General features: G+C 37.6%; 6 protein-coding genes and 1 pseudogene across 12 annotated transcripts; 6 read left to right on the top strand and 1 right to left on the bottom strand.

Annotated features, from left to right (window-relative positions):
- The first annotated feature begins 387 nt into the window (after positions 1-387).
- LOC104710496 (guanosine deaminase) lies at positions 388-2,376 on the top strand. Of its 5 annotated transcripts, none has more exons than XR_015565011.1 (6): positions 388-616; positions 716-758; positions 1,248-1,284; positions 1,475-1,665; positions 1,787-1,891; positions 1,989-2,376. XR_015565011.1 is itself a non-coding variant. In XM_010427145.3 (6 exons), exons 1-6 carry the CDS (start codon positions 560-562, stop codon positions 2,163-2,165), a joined length of 597 nt encoding a protein of 198 aa, XP_010425447.2. In that variant the 5' UTR covers positions 461-559; the 3' UTR covers positions 2,166-2,376. The 5 variants fall into 5 exon arrangements, 4 of the variants coding, with proteins under 4 accessions (XP_010425447.2, XP_010425514.2, XP_087319785.1 ...); XM_010427145.3 differs by having other exon boundaries at positions 461-616; positions 1,488-1,665; XM_087463659.1 differs by having other exon boundaries at positions 521-616; positions 1,136-1,284.
- Positions 2,377-2,486: 110 nt separating this feature from the next.
- Positions 2,487-4,521, top strand: LOC104710413 (peroxisomal adenine nucleotide carrier 1). Its single transcript, XM_010427043.3, has 5 exons — positions 2,487-2,770; positions 2,887-3,118; positions 3,337-3,483; positions 3,591-3,754; positions 3,915-4,521. Exons 1-5 carry the CDS (start codon positions 2,628-2,630, stop codon positions 4,195-4,197), a joined length of 969 nt encoding a protein of 322 aa, XP_010425345.1. The 5' UTR covers positions 2,487-2,627; the 3' UTR covers positions 4,198-4,521.
- Positions 4,522-4,592: 71 nt separating this feature from the next.
- Positions 4,593-6,704, top strand: LOC104710327 (uncharacterized). Its single transcript, XM_010426934.3, has 6 exons — positions 4,593-4,839; positions 4,963-5,002; positions 5,361-5,441; positions 5,631-5,820; positions 5,919-6,186; positions 6,283-6,704. Exons 1-6 carry the CDS (start codon positions 4,780-4,782, stop codon positions 6,487-6,489), a joined length of 846 nt encoding a protein of 281 aa, XP_010425236.2. The 5' UTR covers positions 4,593-4,779; the 3' UTR covers positions 6,490-6,704.
- Positions 6,705-7,032: 328 nt separating this feature from the next.
- Positions 7,033-10,330, top strand: LOC104710192 (filament-like plant protein 3). 3 transcript variants are annotated; one of them, XM_087463434.1, is made up of 5 exons: positions 7,033-7,355; positions 7,734-7,833; positions 8,024-8,189; positions 8,286-9,763; positions 9,954-10,330. In XM_087463434.1, exons 4-5 carry the CDS (start codon positions 8,678-8,680, stop codon positions 10,068-10,070), a joined length of 1,203 nt encoding a protein of 400 aa, XP_087319560.1. In that variant the 5' UTR covers positions 7,033-7,355; positions 7,734-7,833; positions 8,024-8,189; positions 8,286-8,677; the 3' UTR covers positions 10,071-10,330. The 3 variants fall into 3 exon arrangements, with proteins under 3 accessions (XP_087319560.1, XP_010425089.2, XP_010425152.2); XM_010426787.3 differs by having other exon boundaries at positions 7,640-7,833; XM_010426850.3 differs by having other exon boundaries at positions 7,149-7,355; positions 7,689-7,833.
- A 2,189-nt stretch (positions 10,331-12,519) lies between these two features.
- LOC104710105 (glucose and ribitol dehydrogenase homolog 2) lies at positions 12,520-14,119 on the top strand. Its single transcript, XM_010426685.3, has 4 exons — positions 12,520-12,720; positions 12,898-13,271; positions 13,380-13,738; positions 13,978-14,119. Exons 1-4 carry the CDS (start codon positions 12,607-12,609, stop codon positions 13,998-14,000), a joined length of 870 nt encoding a protein of 289 aa, XP_010424987.1. The 5' UTR covers positions 12,520-12,606; the 3' UTR covers positions 14,001-14,119.
- On the bottom strand, positions 14,110-16,101 carry LOC104710020 (uncharacterized). The gene is made up of 7 exons (XM_087463237.1): positions 15,949-16,101; positions 15,492-15,590; positions 15,330-15,405; positions 15,187-15,242; positions 14,844-14,956; positions 14,663-14,724; positions 14,110-14,527 (listed from the first exon to the last, which is right to left on the bottom strand). Exons 1-7 carry the CDS (start codon positions 16,064-16,066, stop codon positions 14,215-14,217), a joined length of 837 nt encoding a protein of 278 aa, XP_087319363.1. The 5' UTR covers positions 16,067-16,101; the 3' UTR covers positions 14,110-14,214.
- Positions 16,102-16,713: 612 nt separating this feature from the next.
- LOC147949460 (uncharacterized) lies at positions 16,714-18,080 on the top strand (annotated as a pseudogene).
- The last annotated feature ends 300 nt before the right edge of the window (positions 18,081-18,380 follow it).

Genomic DNA, 18,380 nt, shown 5'->3' with positions numbered 1-18,380 from the left:
ACTGGTTTCTCTTGGTATTCTTCTGTTTTTTACCCTTTTCAGGTTCAAAGCTTTTAATTACATGCATTTATTTTTGAATATCTTTATCTTGAATTTAACAAATTATATCCTTTATTTGCTAATTTATTTAATTAATAATACAAACAAAAAAAAAAAGTTTCAATCTTAAACACATATGGGAATCAAATCTGGAGAACACAATAACACCCGTACATAGTAGATATGTTGTTAGATTTGAATTTGTGAAATAGTATATAATTATATGCCCTATGTAACACAATCAAAATTATAAAAAAAAGGGGTCTAATTAGAATCTTAGTATGAATTACAATTGTGACGTGATACATACTATACTATATGAAAATGGGCGGGATATGTAGTCTAATAGAATAATGCCAAAAATTGGGATGATGCTTCTAGATGAGAAAGAGTTTTCTGAGGGATGGCACCCTTCGTTCCCGGAAAAGCCCATTGGGCCGAAATAGCTCAGTTTTATGGCCCACTTTGCTCCACTAACAATGAGAGTCGACGGGGGACGATCGGCAAAGAGCATTACAAGATGATGCCCGGCGAAAACACGATCACCGACAGCCAGAAAGACTCTGCTTCTGTACCGGTAAGTAAGCTGATCAGATTTCTCGATTAACTTGCAAATGAGGCATAATGATTCTTTTGATCTGATCTAGTTTTTGTTTTGCTTTTGTGGCGGTCGCAGTCTGTTCCAGATCCAGGCCATGATGCCACAGTCGAGTTCGCTGGTAACAATCAATGTTTCATTCTTTTTTTTTTGGTTGGTTAATGGGTGTTAATTGATAGCTAACAAGTAGGAAAGAGATGTTTTTTGATTCAGAACGAGTCTGTTGATTAAGCTAAGACGACAGATATATATAAAAAAAATCTAGTCTTTGGTTTGAAATTTGGGTCCAGATTAGTTTCCGTATTAAGAATGTTTGGTAATTTGGAAAGAAGGATCAAGAAGAGTACCATAGTTTTTATTTATCCACCACCACATGTTTGTGTTGGGAATTTTTAGGGGATAATGACTTTATTAGACACAAGCTCTTTTGAGTTTTGTTGTCTTCTTCACCGGTGATTGATTGTGACTGATTGCTCTGTGATTGACTGGACTATGTAGCTTTGTGAAACCAAAAGATGGAACCATGTACGTGGCTTCTGCATCTGCTGGTCACCAAGAAGTTTTGATACAGACAAATACTTACTTTTCCTAATGTAATCGCAATGAACAGAAGCACATAGTTTTCGGCACTATGGCATTGGCCTAAAGTAAGTTTATACCTCCAAATACAGATATATATATATATATATTATATATTCACATATCTAGCTTATCAATTCATGAAGTTTGTTGGCTAACACATAATCATAGTTATCATTCACTGATCATTGTTTATGTTTACGTTTATGTATATAAAATCTTCACATAATTTCTCTCCTTTTTTGACAATTTGATCAGCTGCAAATGATAGGGACCACAAGTTGTTAGCCCAAGCTGTTGAAGAAGCATATATTGGAGTCGAGTGTGGCCATGGCCGCCCGTTTGGAGCGGTTATTGTTCATAAGGATGAAATCATTGTGAGCTGCCACAATATGGTTTTGATAAACAAAGACCCTACTGCACATGCTGAAATGATAGCCATTAGAGAGGTAGTGATATTCAAGATACAAAACAGGATTGGTTTCATCTTTTAAGTCACATTGTTGTGGAATGTTGCACATTTTGCAAAATCCTGTTTCAAGTTATATGATATTTTGGGCAAACACGCAGGCATGCAAGAAACTGAACCAAATTAAGCTATCGGAATGCGAGATTTACGCATCCTGCGAGCCTTGTCCAATGTGTTTTGGAGCCATCCATCTCTCAAGACTGAAGGTAATAAGAAGAACTATAACAAAGTGAAATTTGAAAACTTGTTTCTATTTTTTTTGTTTCCTCTTTCTGAAACTTCGTCTTGATCGGTTGTGAACAGAAGTTGGTGTATGGGGCAAAAGCAGAAGCAGCTGTAGCCATCGGGTTCAATAGCATCATAGCCGATGGTGTGAGAGGCATTGGGAGCTACCATAAGTCTAACCTAGAGATTATAAAACTCGATGCTAGTATCGCCGAGCAAGTGTTCCAGAATACAAAGGGGACGTTCAGTTTATAGTAAGCTCTTTTTTCTTCTTCTTGTCATCTCTAGAAGGAGAAGAAGAAAAGCAGAAATGTATTTGCAAAATCCTTATTTTATTTTTATTTTTTTTCCTCAAAATTAACTGAAAATTTCAATCACGGTATCTGTTTGTGTGTGTTTGTTTTGGTCCATTTAAAAATGTATGTATCAAACTATCAATGTGCATTACTACATTCTTCTTGATTCAGATCCAATGAGTTGGAACATAATCACGTTACTAAGAAAAGGTGATGTCTCTAGTAGTCTCTACCATAATGTACACATTTGTAAGTGGGGAAGCATCACATCCAAATATAACGGACGACGTTAACGCCGTTAACACTCTCACGTCTGTTTAAACTCCCGAGGCGAGGCATAATCATATATGATCGCTTACGCTACCTACCCAATTCTGAAACTCTCTCTCTATCTTGTTCGTCGCTGTACCAGATCGGAGAGATGGGTGTCGATTTGGAATCTGTGTCGGAAGCAACCTCCGGAGCCATTGGGTCGCTTCTGAGCACAACGATCTTGTATCCACTTGATACATGCAAATCAAAGTTTCAAGCCGAGGTTCGAGCTCGAGGTCAGCAAAAATACAGGTTTTGATTTCTTTCCCTCGAATTTGTTTGCTTCACTCCTCTTGATTTGGATGCATCGGTTTGTATATGTGGTAATGGGTTTTTTTGTTTTTTGGGTGGGTGATGATATTTTGCAGATATCTTTCAGATGTTATGTGGGAGGCAATATCTAAAGGACAAGTCTTTTCGCTGTATCAAGGCCTTGGTACCAAGAATTTTCAGTCTTTCATTTCTCAGTTCATCTATTTTTATAGCTATAGCTATTTCAAGAGGGTTCATAGTGAAAGGACTGGTTCTAAATCAATTGGAACCAAGGCGAACTTGCTCATTGCTGCTGCTGCTGGGGCTTGTACTTCTCTCTTAATTCAGGTATGCTTTAATTTGAATGAATCCTGAGATATAGGCTTACGTTGTTATATATTTTTATATAGTTCCTCTTTTATTTTTGGTAAAAGATGAGAAATTTGTAATCTTTGGTGTTGAAATGAGAAATCAAGGTCTTGTTTCCTACACTATTATTATGTGATGTTATGTGTTCGTTGCAGTATCAGTGAATGATGCCTTTGAGTCTTATCTTCTTTGTGTAGCCTCTAGACACAGCTTCATCAAGGATGCAGACGAGTGAGTTTGGGGAATCAAAAGGGTTGTGGAAGACCTTAACAGAGGGTACATGGGGAGATGCATTTGATGGCCTAGGGATCTCTCTTTTATTGACTTCTAATCCTGCAATTCAGGTAGTTTTCTCATTTTAAAGCCATGAGCTACCAACTCGTATGGCTCACTTACTGCAGTTTGTTACCTAGACACATGACTGACTGAAACAGCTGACTACTATTTGCAGTATACAGTGTTCGATCAGCTCAAACAGCACCTTCTTAAGCAGAAGAACGCAAAAGCCGAGAATGGTTCTACTTCTTCTCCGGTAGTGCTCTCTGCCTTTATGGCATTTGTGTTAGGTGCGGTCTCCAAAAGTGTTGCCACCGTGCTCACATATCCAGCAATCAGGTATTACCTTTTGGACAAAGATTACTCGTATTCTTGATTAACCTAGTGAATTATTGTCTTGATATAGATTAAACTATCTGTGCTTGATAAGCTTCTCAAGTCACAATAATTTTTCAGACTCTGGCTTATTCAGACATTATACTGGCCTGAACTTTTGCAGGTGCAAGGTGATGATTCAAGCTGCGGATAACTCTCAGGAAAACGAAACTAAGAAGCCCATAAGAAGAACAAGGAAAACAATTTCAGGGGTTGTCTATGATATATGGAGAAAAGAAGGGATGTTAGGGTTTTTTAAGGGCTTGCAGGCTCAGATCCTGAAGACTGTCTTGAGCTCAGCATTGCTATTGATGATCAAGGAGAAAATCACTGCAACGACATGGATTCTCATTCTAGCTATCCGTAGAAGTCTGTTTCTCACTAAAGGTAAATTGAAAAGTCCTTGAGACTCTGCAAAATCTGTTTGCCACCAACCACCAAAGCTTCTAGGCAAAGGAAGGACAAGCTTGCAAGTATGTATGATTGGCACTGGGAAAGATCTCGATTTATCACCTATCAGTACATGAAAATATTCTAATACAAACATTCTTTTTTTTTTTCTGGGATGAATAAATGAAGCAAAGAATTGGAATAGTGAAGACTTGTAGTCTTTTGCTTCTTTGTATTTAGATGATTGAATGATCCACATGAGATATGAAGATATTGGTTGTAGCCGGATTGTGTACTGAGAGCTTTGATTAGTTTAATGATCATTGTGAGATATCCCCCAAGTCTTTGGACTCTCCTCAAGCTCGTTAGCTAGCGTTGACGGTTGAACTAAATAATATCATCATATATATTTATTTTTCTTAAGAAAGGAAAATATATACTAATAAACATCTAGTTGGACGATGCTTCTAAATGAGAAAGAAGGTTTCACCTCTGGTTCCCGTCGTCAAATCCATTAGACCGGACTAGCATAGTTTTTGTCATTCAAAGCCAATTTCGTATAGAAAGCTAAGAGACGAACGGAGAAGATCGGAGCAAAGATGATGTCCGGCGGGAACTACACGACTATCGACAGCCAGAAAGTCTCTGGATCTGTACCTGTAAGTTCTCTTATCCATTAACGTTTTCTCGATCTTCGATGAGTATCTACGTGTGTGTTTGTCCGTACACTGATTCTTCGGATCTGGTCTTGTTTCCGTCTGTTTTGTTTGGGTCAATCGTAGTCTGTTCCAGATCCAGGCCATACCACCGTCAAATTCGCAGGTAACATTCTCGTATTTTCTGAATTTTTCAGTTTCTTAGGTGAAATTTGATTATAGAACGATTTGATTTTTGGAATTAGAGGTTCCTTTATTTTCTCTCTCGGACGTAAGAGTATGTTGATGTTAGAGCTAAGGTTACTGTAAATTTGTTAGGTAGTACTACTACTATGGATTTTGAATGAATCTCTAGGTTTGAACAGATTAAGGGTTTAGCTAATAGAAGAAGATACGAGAATCTTGTTTATGGAAAAAGAGGAAGACTTTTAGATGCAAATGTAGCTTCATCTTTTAAAAGTTTTGGTTTGACAATGGTTATGTTCATGTTAAAGTTGTGATTGAGAGATGCATTGTTTTTGCAGAATCAAATCTACAAACTTTTCCTCCATCTGCTACTCAGGGCAAGATCTCTGGTGGTAGTAATCCCCCTCGAGATGCTGATGGTAAGAGATTCGAATCTGGAGTTATTTATTCTGTATATGTTTATACTTTTCGAATTGGAGTTGGTTGAGGAATTTAGGATGTGGAAACGTGTTCATCGACTGCTTTATGTTGATTGCTTCGTAGCCAGCCAGTCTCTTTGTAATTTGGTATATCTTATGGATTATAGTATAAAATTTGAACCTTTGCAGATTCATTTTCTGGGCATGGCAATGGTAGTACAGATGAACCCCAGTCTGGTGGCTGGCTCCATAAATTCACAGTTGGTGCTTACAAGCCGTTCTTTGATGTCGACACTTCGGATGTCGTAGAGAGGCTCAAAGAATCTCTCTTCCCATTCCGTGGAACATTTACAGAGAAGACAGCTGATAAGCCTGACTTGTAAGACTTGTGTCTTTTCTTATCTTTTTTCAACTTAGTCTTATAGAGGGGATGTTGTATTTGGTCTTCAAAGTGCTTGATATCGTTTGTATTCGCAGGTATGGTCCATTCTGGATATGCACCACTTTGATATTCGTTGCAGCGTCTATCGGGACATTTGTCACATACATTGCACACAAATGGAAGAAACAAGAATGGAACTACGATATTAATCTGGTGACTTGGTCTGCAGGAGTGTTCTACGGATATGTCACGATTGTTCCTCTAGCACTATATGTCGTTCTCAAATACTTCTCTGCACCATCAGGCCTAATCCAACTCTTCTGTCTTTATGGATATTCCCTATTCGTCTTTATCCCAGCATTGGTACCAAATCCCTCCTTGTAAAAACTGTGATCCATATTGAAACATTTTGAATGTGACAAGTCTTTGACATATATACACCTGTTTCCAACTCTGCAGTGCCTGTCGGTTGTGCCGGTGGAGATTTTCAGATGGGTGATCGCAGGGGTAGCCGGGTTCATGTCTGCAACATTTGTGGCATTGAACCTCAAAGCGCATATCAATTCCGCTGGAGAGAGATCGGTCCTGATAATCGCCAGCATCTTTCTTTTGCAGCTTGCGCTTGCAGTTGTGCTGAAGCTCTATATCTTCAATGTCAAAGTATGATTCATAAAAGGAAAAGGAAAAAAAGGGTAAACCATGGTCTTTGTAGAAGTAAAAGGTAATGTTTTCTGATATCAATCTGTAGATGCTATAATATAACGTTTCACCTCAAGATTTGTCCAATTTTGTACCGTTTTGGAAACTGGTCCATTTTATTTACGCTCCATTGATTTTACATGTAGAAGAGAGAGTGTATTAATAAAATCGATTTGTAGTTACTGTTATGCCTCTAAACTTTATCATAATAAATTGAAAAGAAAAAATGTGAAAACCTCTCTACACACCTACCTTGTTGACACATGGAAAAGAGAAAGAAAAAAATAGAAAGGACCTAGAATCTTGAAGTTGATAGGGTCACTTGCAAGATTTGTACGGATACGGCTGTCTTTCACTAAATGATATCTTCGTCTCTGACAAATTCCTGTAAATATTCTTCCACATTACGTCAATAACGTATTTTCGAAACATCTTTTTTTTTTTTTTTAATTAATAAACTTTGTAAAATCTTTGTTGTATACTTGTATTTCAGTGTTTGGCTGTAATAGTAATGTCGAATTTTCTCAACAGATAATTCTAAACTAAAAATATTTTTTTAAAAAAAAAGAAGAAAAATGTGGAACTACTAGTACTAGTAGGCCTTTTTATTCCAATTTTTCCTTTTTAACACATTATATCTATCATGTGTGTCTCAATCATCGAGACTACCACTTTTTAATTTTCATTTTTTTTTCCTTCTCTCTTTTAATTTAATTTATATAAAAAATTAATCAATCTGTTCTTTTCTGAACATGGCCGTTGAATTTCGTAGCCAGATTCACACAAATCTTCTTGCTTCAATTATTTCATCTGCTCTTGGCGTGAGATTTGAGGTATGTGTTGTATTGTGTTAGGTTAGGTGCTGCTCTGTTACGTAATTGTTCATCTTTTACATCTCAAGCAATCGAAATCACCAAAATCACCAAACTCTTTTTTTTTTTCTTTTTTTTTTTTTTTTTTGATTGAGCGTTTGGCAGAGATTTTCTCGTTAGGAAAAAAAAAAGTTTTTTTTTTTTTTTTTTTTGGTCAGAGAGTGAATTGTAAGTGAGATCAATAAATTTGCCCCATTTTAAAAGCTTTGGCCTTTCTTTCTTTTTTTTTGTTTTGTTAATGTTAGGTCGCAACTAAATTGGGGTTAAAGTCTTCTTCTGTTGAGATCGTTGCAGATGAGTTTTGTTTGAATGTTTGGTGGTTTTGGGTATGGACCGTAGGAGCTGGCTTTGGCGGCGGAAGTCATCTGAGAAAAGTCCCGGCGAAACTGAGAGTACTGGCTCTGTCTCTTCTCATTCTGAAAGATTCTCAGACGATCAGGTAATAATAATGCTTTGTGCTCTCTCAAGCACAAAAAGCTCTTTACTTTATATAGCAATGCCTTTTGTTTGATCTTTTGCTTTCATCTATCAATAGAGTTATTTATAGTAAGAACTTGTGATTGGGAGAGACTCTTATGGAGAACTTGATTGATTGAGTTTGGTGTGTAATGTGTGTGAATCTTCTTCAGAGATCTCAATCACCGGAATTAATCTCTAAACCGGTTACAAGAGAAGAAGAGGCAACGGCGGACGTCAAGATTTTGACGGAGAGGCTCTCTGCAGCTCTATTAAATGTCAGTTTAAAGGAAGATCTTGCAAAACAACATGCTAAAGTTGCAGAGGAAGCTGTCTCAGGTTTGTTTTTTTTGTTCTTGTCTCTCTCTCTTCGTTTTAGCAGATATTGAAGGATTTTTTTTTTTTTTTTTGACATGGCATTTTGCTTGGGTTTAGGCTGGGAAAAGGCAGAGAACGAAGCTGCGGCTCTGAAGCAACAGCTTGATGCTTCTACAAGCAAGGTTTCGGCTCTTGAGGATCGAAATACTCATCTTGATAGTGCGCTAAAGGAATGTGTGAGACAACTCTGGCAAGGAAGAGAGGAGCAAAACCAGAAGATCGAAGAAGCTGTAAACAAGAAATGCCAAGAGTGGGAAACTATAAAATCCGAACTTGAATCCCAAATAGAGGAGCTCCAAGCCAGACTTCTAACGGGAAAAGAAGAGGTTACTTCTTCTACTGCTTCGGTCAATGAAGACCTTTACTCGAAACTTGAGGCTTTAGAGAAAGAGAACTCGGCTTTGAAGCTTCAACTACGTTCAAAAGCTGAGGAGCTCAAGATCAGAACTATGGAGAGGGACTTGAGCACTCAGGCAGCTGAATCTGCCAGTAAACAACAGCTGGAAGGAATAAAAAAGCTGACTAAACTTGAAGTAGAATGCAGGAAACTGAGAGTCATGGTTCGGAGATCAGACAATTCCAGTGAGCTCAAATCTTCTGTAGATAACCAATCAGACTACTCCGGGAGGGTTTCTTTTAGTGATAATGAAATGCAGAGTCCCTCTGCGAAGACAACCGGGAAAACTTCGATGTCTCCTTCGGTAGACATTGGTTTAATGGATGATTTTCTCGAGATGGAGAAGCTTGCTGCGCTGCCGCATTCTGAACCGGGAAGGAAACATTCAGAGAGTAGTAACAAGGAGTTAGAGAAATCTAATGCTCAATCAAGCCAACTAAAACATGAACTCAAAGCATCGCTTCACAGAATTTCTGAACTGGAAGAAAAAGTAGAGATGCTAGAGGTAGAGAAATTGCAACTGGAGATGGCTTTGAATGGATCGAAAGAGCAAAGCGAGGCATTGCAGAGCCGACTAAAGGAGACAGATGGGAAGTTATCCGAGTTAAAGAAACTAGAAGCAGAGAACCAAGAACTAGAGTTGTTGTTGGGTGAATCAGGAAAGCAAAATCAGGATCTTCAAAGAGAGTTAAACAAAGCTCAAGTGAATCTGTCAGAACTAGAGACTACAAGAGCAGAGAAGCTGGAACTGACCATATGTTTGAATGGAACGAAAAAGCAGCTTGAGACATCGCAAAATCGGCTAAAGGAAACAGAGAGAAAGTTAACGGAGCTTCAAACTCTACTGCGTCTAACGAAGGATGCAAAAGAAGCGGCTGAGGATGGTGTAAAGGCTGCAAATGCGAAAACTGAAGCGGTTGAATCAAGACTTAGAGATGTCGAAGCAGAAGCGGAATCTTTGATCTTGAAAATCAAATCTCTGGAAGATGTCACAGAAAAGGAACGTGCTTTATCATCAAAACACATTTCCAAATGCAAAGAACTGCAAGATGAGATCTCAAAACTAAAAAGAGAACTTGAGCTTCATCAAGAAACAGAGCCTGAGACTAACCATATGAAAGGTTTTGAGCTGAAGCAGGTGATTTTCTACTCTCATATGAATGCAACATTACATAATAATAATAATGATCAATGGGCATATACTTGAAAACAGTATTAGATACTTAGAAAACTCCATAGAATCATAATCAAACAGAATGCATCTTAGGGACTTGCAATATCATTTCTTTTTGTTTTAAAACACCTTGATGACAATGTGGCAATGACAGGAGAAGGAATTAGCAGTAGCTGCCTCAAAATTTGCAGAGTGCCAGAGAACTATTGCTTCGCTGGGCCAGCGATTACAGTCACTCGCTACATTTGAAGATTTCTTGATTGAATCTTGAGGAAGAAGAGAAGAGAAGAGCTTCATATTTCCCCATGAATGCTGAGAAGAATCAATAGACTCTGAAATCTTGATGATGATGAGCAGTTGATTCTCTGCGAAGGAAACTTGGAATCCCATTCTCAAGAACATAAGTGTAGAGAGGACACAAAAGGATGCTATGTATACGTCAGAAAGTGAAGGCTAAACCAAAACAGGATTGAGCTATATTTGTCAATAGAAACAATATGGAAAGAAAAGATTATAGTTTTTTCTTTCAAATTTGATTGAGTGTTGTCCATTCAAATTTTTATCTGTCAAGGTCAAATCAAATACAAAAGAAAGAACTAAATAAAATACATAATAAATATTATAAAAAAAAATGAAATATAGTGAGACGTGAAAGGGTTTATATATTTCTGCTTGTAATTTAATAAATATAAAGGGATCAAGGTCCCATCATCATCTCCATTAGCCCTTTTAGCTCTTCGTGTAGATCATAATAACTTTGTAACGGTTACTTTTTCTTACCGTTGTGATCTATTTCCTTTTTTTTTCCGCAGCCCAAATAAGTAGAAAAAAGGAAACAAACCGACCTTCGCGTTTTTCTTTTATAAATACTGTCTCTTGCCTTCAGTCCTTGAGATTTCAAAGATTCTTCATTCTCTTCTTCTTCTTCTTCTTAGGAAAACACACAAAAAAACATCATCAATCTTTCTTTCTATCTTCTTCTAAATACAGAGTTTTTCTTCTTGAACAAGTTATGGAATGTTTGATCGCCGATCTAATGGAGCCGATTGATCTCAGAACCTTTTCGTAAGATTGATCAGAGTCGGAGGAAATCATCGTCTAACGTTCGTAGCTTGATCGGAGGAAATTATCGTGTTACGTACGTTCGTAGATTGATCGGAGGAAATCATCGTGTTACGTTCGTAGACTGATCATCATCCTATTCCTCTGTTTTGGTTTCGTGACTGCATCTGCTCATGTACACACAACAGAAACGGCGTCACCAATGTTTCAAAGAGGGAAACTGAATGCTACGACGATCGGGTTTCAATAGTTCGGATAACCTAGAGGAGTACGCATGACGATGAATGAAGATGGAGTTTCGTCACCAAAGAGCTAGGTTTGTTGTTGCTTTCTCAATTTCCTTTTCTCAAAGCTTTTTTCTTTCAAATATTTTTTTATTTATTTTAACTTAAAAGGTTTTTTATAGAAAATATTTTTGTTTTTTAAAATCTAAGTGTTGAATTTTTAATATGTGGAAACAAACCGAGTTAGACATCCCGTCCCATCCTACGGGTCCTTAAGAGGTTTTTATTAGCTCAATCGGTTTCCATGTAAGGTTAATTCAATAATTAGACTAATTTTTATGGTTTTCAAAATAATTTTATTATTTAAACTACTTTTTAGGTTTTTATTATGTAAACTGATTTTGGAGGTTTATTTTTTGGCAAATGTTTTTGATTTTTTAACTAAAGTTTTAATATTTTTGTTAAATTAATTTAAGCGATAAAATTCAACATGTTAAAAATAAATCCGGTTAAGCATCCCCCTAATCTATAGATTCAAGTGTTATTAGCTCAACAACCAATTTTTATGTAATATTAATTTAACGCTTAAACTAGTTTTATAGTTTTCAAAATGATTTTAAACAATCATAGTCTCTCATCTCATCTATGTTGATTTTTTCCTAACCATTCTTGAGGACAAAACCGAAGATTACCGAGAGGTTATTGGTTCAGAGCGATCAAATAAATTACTTTTAAAAATCGTTATTATAGATTATATTTATTTTTTGAATATCATGTTAAATTAATTCAAGAAAAATAACGTTCTCTTTACCTCCGGTCTAATTTGTTCTGAAAATTTGAGAGCAAAAAACTGAGCAAAACATTCAAATTGTTATTATAGATAGTAGAAAGACGAACCCGTGTACGGTACAAGTTGTACCACACACACAAAGGAAAACCCTATAAATCAAGATAAAATCTTAATCTTAGTGATTAATGATGTATATAGTGAATTGTTGTAATCCAACTTTCTCCTTTGGTTTTTCAACTTCCATTTTATCCCTTTTAGCTTCTATTGTTCTTTTAGTTAGTATTAGATTAGTTTAAAACTATAGATTAGACCAGTCTAAAGTTAGATAATTTCATGGGACAATGTAAACTCCTATAAAGGATATCTATTTTCATTCAAAATTATAGCCCCTTAAGACCAAATTTGCATACCTTAAACAAAGATAGCTATAGATATCTCATGTAGACCATGAAGCATGTAAGTTTTTGTATATATCTCAATCACTCAATGGGACTAATGTTTATCCCAAATAAGCTGATTTTAACCACGTGGACTCCTCCTTAGCTGCGCCGTTGCAATGACTTGTCCACGTCATCGAAAGTGAGATGCAACGTGGTACATCATTCAAAGAAGCTCTCAGTTTAGACGCCTTCTTTAGCTTATTTGTTTCTCTTGATCATTCATAATTTTCATACATATATAGAGGGTAATTTTCTCGGAAAAAACTTATCGGAAAATTTTGAGTGTGAAAAATGGCGAGTGGGTTTCCGCCGCAGAAGCAAGAGACACAACCAGGGATACAACATGTCATGGAGCCAACTCCCGAGTTCTCTAGCTCTAACTACAAACCTTCCAACAAACTTCATGTAGTTTCTTCTTTTTCCCGTTTAGGATCACTTTTATAAATTTTCCATCTAAAAATCATACACTTCGACATAATTGAGGCTACGCCTACGATCGGATAAAATAACATTTTAAATGCAAAATTAGCGTTTTTATTCATACCTACGTGTATCACAAGGTATCTTTGAAACCATCCGCAGGGAAAAGTAGCACTCGTGACCGGAGGAGACTCGGGGATAGGTAAAGCAGTGTGTCACTGTTATGCGCTTGAAGGAGCGAGCGTTGCTTTCACGTACGTGAAAGGTCGAGAAGACAAAGACGCAGACGAAACGCTGCGTTTGCTTCACGAGGTTAAGACGAGGGAAGCTAACGAGCCGATCATGATCGCTACTGATTTAGGGTTTGAGGAGAATTGCAAGAGGGTCGTTGAGGAAGTTGTGAACGCCTTTGGACGCATCGACGTGCTTGTGAATTGTGCAGCTGAGCAGCATGAGGTTTCGATTGAAGATATCGATGAGGCCAGGCTTGAGAGAGTGTTTCGTACCAACATCTTCTCACAGTTTTTCTTGGTCAAGTGAGTACTCATTACTCAATCTGGTTTGGTTATTAGGTACCGGCTAATTGATTTGTTAAGAGTTCAAATCTTTTTATTATGTACCGTAATGGTGGTAATCAATCATAGGTACGCGCTGAAGCACATGAAGGAAGGGAGCAGTATCATCAATACGACGTCGGTTGTTGCATACGGAGGAAACTCAAGCTTACTAGAGTACACATCTACTAAAGGAGCCATTGTTTCCTTCACACGTGGCTTAGCTCTTCAGCTTGCACCAAAAGGTATTCGTGTGAACGGAGTAGCTCCTGGTCCGGTCTGGACTCCACTGATAACCGCATCCTTCTCTGACGAAGCGATCAAGCAGTTTGGATCAGAGACACCAATGAAAAGAGCGGCTCAGCCTGTGGAAGTGGCTCCTTCCTACGTCTTCTTGGCTTGTAACCATTGCTCTTCTTACTATACTGGCCAGGTCCTCCATCCAAACGGTAAGTTCTAATTTGAGGTGGTTGATTTCAGTTTTGGTTCTGATTTTTGATTGAAGGATTTAAGGAAGATTAGATTTTAATCCGGTTTTGGTGCGGTTCTTTATGAAGAAATGAAACTGAGTTAGTTTTTCCTATGGTTTTTGATCGGTTAGACGGGATTGGGTAATTCCTAAGTCCATCACAGTCACATATTGATCTCTGTTGTGGTATATTGTAACGCAGACGTATTTTTGGTGCAGGTGGTCTTATCGTGAATGCTTGAGCTAAGAGATCCAGTATATTACAGTTGTGTGATGTGTAATAAGGTGAATGTTGCTTTGTGTGTTTGATGAATAATGTAAAGTAAAAACAGAGAAATGAATAAAACAAAGTAAAAACAAATCAAAAGTGGTATACCATTAACAAGAAGTTATGAGTTTCTATAACGACTGGACACAAGTTTTTCTCAAGTTTTGTACAGAAGTGTATGGTTTGTCTTAGTCTGAGTCTTCTTCAGAGATAAACAAGTAAGGTGTCACTCGTGTTCTTACGTTATGTTCTTCTACTTCTTCTCTTTCTTCACTAGCCACACCAATCTCTCTTCGATTGTTCCAGCCTAACCGCTTCTTATAGATAGCATCATAAGCCTCCAAGTTCAGTCCCGCTGCTAGGAAGAGTTCTAGCTCATCCACAAACCGGTCTGTTCTCGCCATTACAAATGGACGTGCTGCTTCTGAGACGACTGCTTTGAATTGTTCTTGGTTTGTTGTCTCCACGCTTCTTGCTTCTTGTTTGCGTCTCTGTTCGAATCTAAATGAGAGAAAGTCAGTCATGCTCATTCATGCCACCCAGAGATACAGACTACTTTGATTAGTTAAACTCTAGCCAATTAAAGATATATCCATGAGCTTTTAAAGTTGTAACGTTTTCCTCAAGAGCTTTTACCTTTTGCAGAAGGACTCCATCACACCGACCAAATGGTGCAGAACGATATCAACATCTTCATCCTATAGACAAGGGACAAAACCGGGTTAAAAGCAAAGAACAAGTCATCTTTGCGAACAACTCAACAAAAACATAACAGCACAAAGGCAGAAATATAGAAGAAAGGGGCATAGATTCAAACCTGCATTAGGGCTTGGAGCTCTCTCCTCAACCAGGCTTCAAGCCACCGATTTGGATAAAGAAATTTTTGCAGCTTCCAAAACCGTGCAACATCAAATACATCAGCCACGAAACCTGGTTAAGCCAGACAGAGATTAGAGATTTCATAAAAATCTCATTCTTGATTGATAGACACATTTGATTCTACTGACAAACTAAATTAAGTAACAGATTCCCAACTCTTGTATCAATCATCTTTAATTTCTCGGTAATATAACATGGATGAAAGGTTTTCTATTCATAAGTTCCATCATAAGACGGAACGACACAACAGGAGAATATGTACAAGCAGAGAAGGGAAAAACCTGATTCGGTGTAGTAACATCTCAACCTGTATCTCTGTTCTTTTGTCAGTACAAATCTGCAAAACAAAGATGAAATCAGAGTTAGATACTCTCTCTAAACAAAATATAGCCAACTATAATAGAAAACCAAACTGCTAACATACCCATCTGAAATATTCCGGTTGATATAATGCCGCTCAAAAGAACACCAATCGTAGTTGTGGATGATCGAGGAATTATCTCTCCGCATAGTGTTATTATAGTCATTCCTGTTAACAACTTCCTCAAGGTGTCGTTGTGAGCAGAAGAGAGCGTTTCTAAGAAGCAAACCTTACAGAGAGGACATTTCACTGATGATAATTGCTTAGAGGCCTTGCTGGAAACAACTTTGATCCACTGTTTGATGCAACTGAAACAAAACTTGTCTGCAACACAACAGAAAAGCAAAACAAAAAATATATATGTTCTAATCAGTTAAAGTTCAACTTTTTACGAATGTATCAGTCATTACCTAAAACCATAAACCTATAATGGCCTTTCTAAGATACACAGACACACAAGAGCTAATCAATTCAATCCTTTTTGGAAAATTAACTAATCAAATCTGTTTAAATTGGTCACAGACAAAAGTGAGGGGTTCAAAAATAAACCAAAGATTGAATCTTTGAATTCACACTAATCTCAAAACTTTAAAACTCTAGAAGAATCCATCTATATAACTTTGGCGCAGCATCTAATCACAAGTTTTAAACAGAGAAAAATTGAAAGAGAGAAGAAACGTACGGAAACAGGTATCGAGGTAAGAGTCTTGGCGCATTGGTCCAAGGCAGATAGGACATGGATCACTATCGGATCCGTCGTCCATGGAACCACTCCCGCCGGCGGTCTCCTTCGCCGCCATAGCAACTCGGACCTCTCCAGTTTCCGCTTATTCACTATTACGACGTCGTGTAACTAAACACCCTTTATTTATACATGTCTCTTCTTTTACAAATAATTGCAAAATTTCTTTCAACATTCAAATTAAACCCAAAACTATTTAAAAATAACAAACTTCACCCGACTCTATTTAAAGGTGTGAGAACATTGGTGACTCCGTGACGGAAAATCGGTATTTTCATACTCCAGCTAAGGGGGTATGTTGAATTCATACACCAGCTATAACACTGAGTAAATCCATACACAAAGTTTAGTAAAATTCAAATTGGCTGCACCAACTTGACAAACGGTGCAAGAACATGCACAAGCCGTGACGGTGTTATCTGACCGTTAACAGCTGCTTACGTGGATGTCACGTAATAAACGACGTCGTATTAAGATACGAAAGAAAGAGCTTCTTTTGTCCAAAACGACGTCGTTTCCATTGTCTTCTTCCTAAGCCATCTACTTCTTCGTTCCCGACTCGAGTTATGTTTCTCAATCCCGACTCATGTTTCTTCTCTTCTTTTCACCAATAAATCAAAATCAATTGGTCAATTGATTCAATTAGCAACGATTGTCGACCGTGGAGAGTGTATAAAGTGTTGTTAACCGTATTGTCATCGGAAAATGAGGTAATTTTAATTCAATTTTTAGGGTTTTTATAATTTAGGGATTTTCTTAATTGAGATAGTTAGGAGTGTTTATTTAGAAAACCCTCTAATTCTTTTAAGTTTTTTTTTTCAGTTCCGATGAGGATGTCATATTCCAATGCCACAATGGTGGAGAGTTTGGAGTTGTTGATGGGAAAAAATTACTTATGTTGGAGGATCGACTCTAACCCTTGAAAGCAAACCAGAAAGTGTTGTGACTAATCTGATGGCGGCATTGGACGATCCTCTTTATGGGCAGAAAATCTGGTATAAGTATCCATTTGAAGATTTTTCAGAGCTGAAGTTAATAAATGAAGGTGAGAATTTTCAGAAAATGTGTACAATTGCGGTTTGGGTTAAGTCGATAGAAATCTTTCTAGAGAAAGAATAGCATGAGCTTCTTGAAGTTGGTTCTCATGGTGATGATAGAGATGGTGCTCATAGTGATAGAGAAGGTTCTGTTGGCGATGATAGAGATGGTGCTCATAGTGATATAGATGGTTCTCATGGTGATGATAAAGATGCTCGTAGGGTATTTGTTGACATGGAAGATCGAGTGGAGGAGAACTTAGCAGGTTTTGTTGACGAAGAAGAGCATGATAATGATGAGGATACTCCTCCTAACTTAGATTGCGAGGACGTTGAAAGAAGATATATGAGATGCAAAAAAGGTAGTGGAGAAATAAAATTAGAGCAAGTCTTTGATAGTATATGTGAGTTTAAAGAAGCTGTGGTCGACTATGCTCTTAAGAATGGAGAGAATATAAAGTTTACAAGATGGGTTCAGAGAAGAGTGAAGTAAGGTGTTCCATTGGAGGGAATTGCAAATTCAAGATCTACTGCTCCTATGAAGATAAAATTGGAAAGTACATGGTGAAGACATGCAATGATGTCCATGCATGTACAAAGGACGGGTTTAGTAAAGTGATCAAGAGTGGAGTCCTTGCTCAGTTGTTCTTGAATGACATAAGGAAGGATCCGACATTCAAGGCTAAGGCGATGCAAGATGCGATTGAGGAGCGTTACACCATAGTTGCTACTTATGATCAGTGTCGGACAGCTAGAGCAAAAGCATTGAAGATGATTCAAGAGGAATATGATGAGCAATTTGCTCGTCTACATGATTACATGGAACATCTTTTAGAGTAAGTCAAGCTTTTTTTTACTTTGTTTTTCTTATAATTTTGGAGTTAGTCGGTAATATGGGTTTGATTTCTGTTTTCTAGATCAAATCCGGGTTCAACAGCGGAGGTTGGGACATTGACTGATGATGCTGGTATCGTCAGGTTTGATAGGTTTTATGTCTGCTTTGAAGCTCTTCGGAAGACTTGGCTTGCATATTGACGGCCAATAATTGGCATAGATGGTTGCTTCTTAAAAAACGGTGTGAAAGGACAACTGTTGGCAGCCATAATTTTAAAAAACGGTCTTAAAAGACATGTGCATGTCGAAGATGGAGTATGACAGGGATCCCTTGCCGCCATGTTTTAAGAGTCATACTGACCAAGAAGCACAATCCTGAAGATTATGTTAACTGTGATTGGTACTTGGCATCAACAAATGTCAAGATTTACTTTGAGTCAATCTCAGCAGTTAATGGCATTGGTTTTTGGATAAGATCTCAGGAGCCTAGGATTTAACCAC

Source organism: Camelina sativa, chromosome 1 (genome assembly GCF_030686135.1).
Source record: "Camelina sativa cultivar CO46 ecotype springtype chromosome 1, ASM3068613v1".
NCBI classification, from domain to species: Eukaryota; Viridiplantae; Streptophyta; class Magnoliopsida; order Brassicales; family Brassicaceae; genus Camelina; species Camelina sativa.
The sequence above is the reverse complement of the archived record's forward strand: the minus strand, read 5'-3'. Positions and strand labels throughout refer to the sequence as shown.

Excerpts from the sequence above, each read along its gene's own strand:
- LOC104710105 (XM_010426685.3), top strand. The coding sequence starts at position 12,607 with ATGGCGAGTGGGTTTCCGCCGCAGAAGCAAGAGACACAACCAGGGATA. Across the intron at positions 12,721-12,897 it reads AACCTTCCAACAAACTTCAT|GGAAAAGTAGCACTCGTGAC; the intron begins GTAGTTTCTTCT and ends AACCATCCGCAG. Across the intron at positions 13,739-13,977 it reads CCAGGTCCTCCATCCAAACG|GTGGTCTTATCGTGAATGCT; the intron begins GTAAGTTCTAAT and ends TTTTTGGTGCAG.
- LOC104710192 (XM_010426787.3), top strand. The coding sequence starts at position 7,723 with ATGGACCGTAGGAGCTGGCTTTGGCGGCGGAAGTCATCTGAGAAAAGT. Across the intron at positions 8,190-8,285 it reads TGCAGAGGAAGCTGTCTCAG|GCTGGGAAAAGGCAGAGAAC; the intron begins GTTTGTTTTTTT and ends GCTTGGGTTTAG. Across the intron at positions 9,764-9,953 it reads AAGGTTTTGAGCTGAAGCAG|GAGAAGGAATTAGCAGTAGC; the intron begins GTGATTTTCTAC and ends TGGCAATGACAG.
- LOC104710327 (XM_010426934.3), top strand. The coding sequence starts at position 4,780 with ATGATGTCCGGCGGGAACTACACGACTATCGACAGCCAGAAAGTCTCT. Across the intron at positions 4,840-4,962 it reads AAGTCTCTGGATCTGTACCT|TCTGTTCCAGATCCAGGCCA; the intron begins GTAAGTTCTCTT and ends GGTCAATCGTAG. Across the intron at positions 5,442-5,630 it reads TCCCCCTCGAGATGCTGATG|ATTCATTTTCTGGGCATGGC; the intron begins GTAAGAGATTCG and ends GAACCTTTGCAG.
- LOC104710020 (XM_087463237.1), bottom strand. The coding sequence starts at position 16,066 with ATGGCGGCGAAGGAGACCGCCGGCGGGAGTGGTTCCATGGACGACGGA. Across the intron at positions 15,591-15,948 it reads TTACCTCGATACCTGTTTCC|ACAAGTTTTGTTTCAGTTGC; the intron begins GTACGTTTCTTC and ends GTTGTGTTGCAG. Across the intron at positions 15,406-15,491 it reads ATGTCCTCTCTGTAAGGTTT|ATAATTCCTCGATCATCCAC; the intron begins GCTTCTTAGAAA and ends CTATGCGGAGAG.
- LOC104710413 (XM_010427043.3), top strand. The coding sequence starts at position 2,628 with ATGGGTGTCGATTTGGAATCTGTGTCGGAAGCAACCTCCGGAGCCATT. Across the intron at positions 3,119-3,336 it reads GTACTTCTCTCTTAATTCAG|CCTCTAGACACAGCTTCATC; the intron begins GTATGCTTTAAT and ends TTCTTTGTGTAG. Across the intron at positions 3,484-3,590 it reads CTTCTAATCCTGCAATTCAG|TATACAGTGTTCGATCAGCT; the intron begins GTAGTTTTCTCA and ends TACTATTTGCAG.
- LOC104710496 (XM_010427145.3), top strand. The coding sequence starts at position 560 with ATGATGCCCGGCGAAAACACGATCACCGACAGCCAGAAAGACTCTGCT. Across the intron at positions 1,285-1,487 it reads CACTATGGCATTGGCCTAAA|GGACCACAAGTTGTTAGCCC; the intron begins GTAAGTTTATAC and ends TGCAAATGATAG. Across the intron at positions 1,892-1,988 it reads TCCATCTCTCAAGACTGAAG|AAGTTGGTGTATGGGGCAAA; the intron begins GTAATAAGAAGA and ends GGTTGTGAACAG.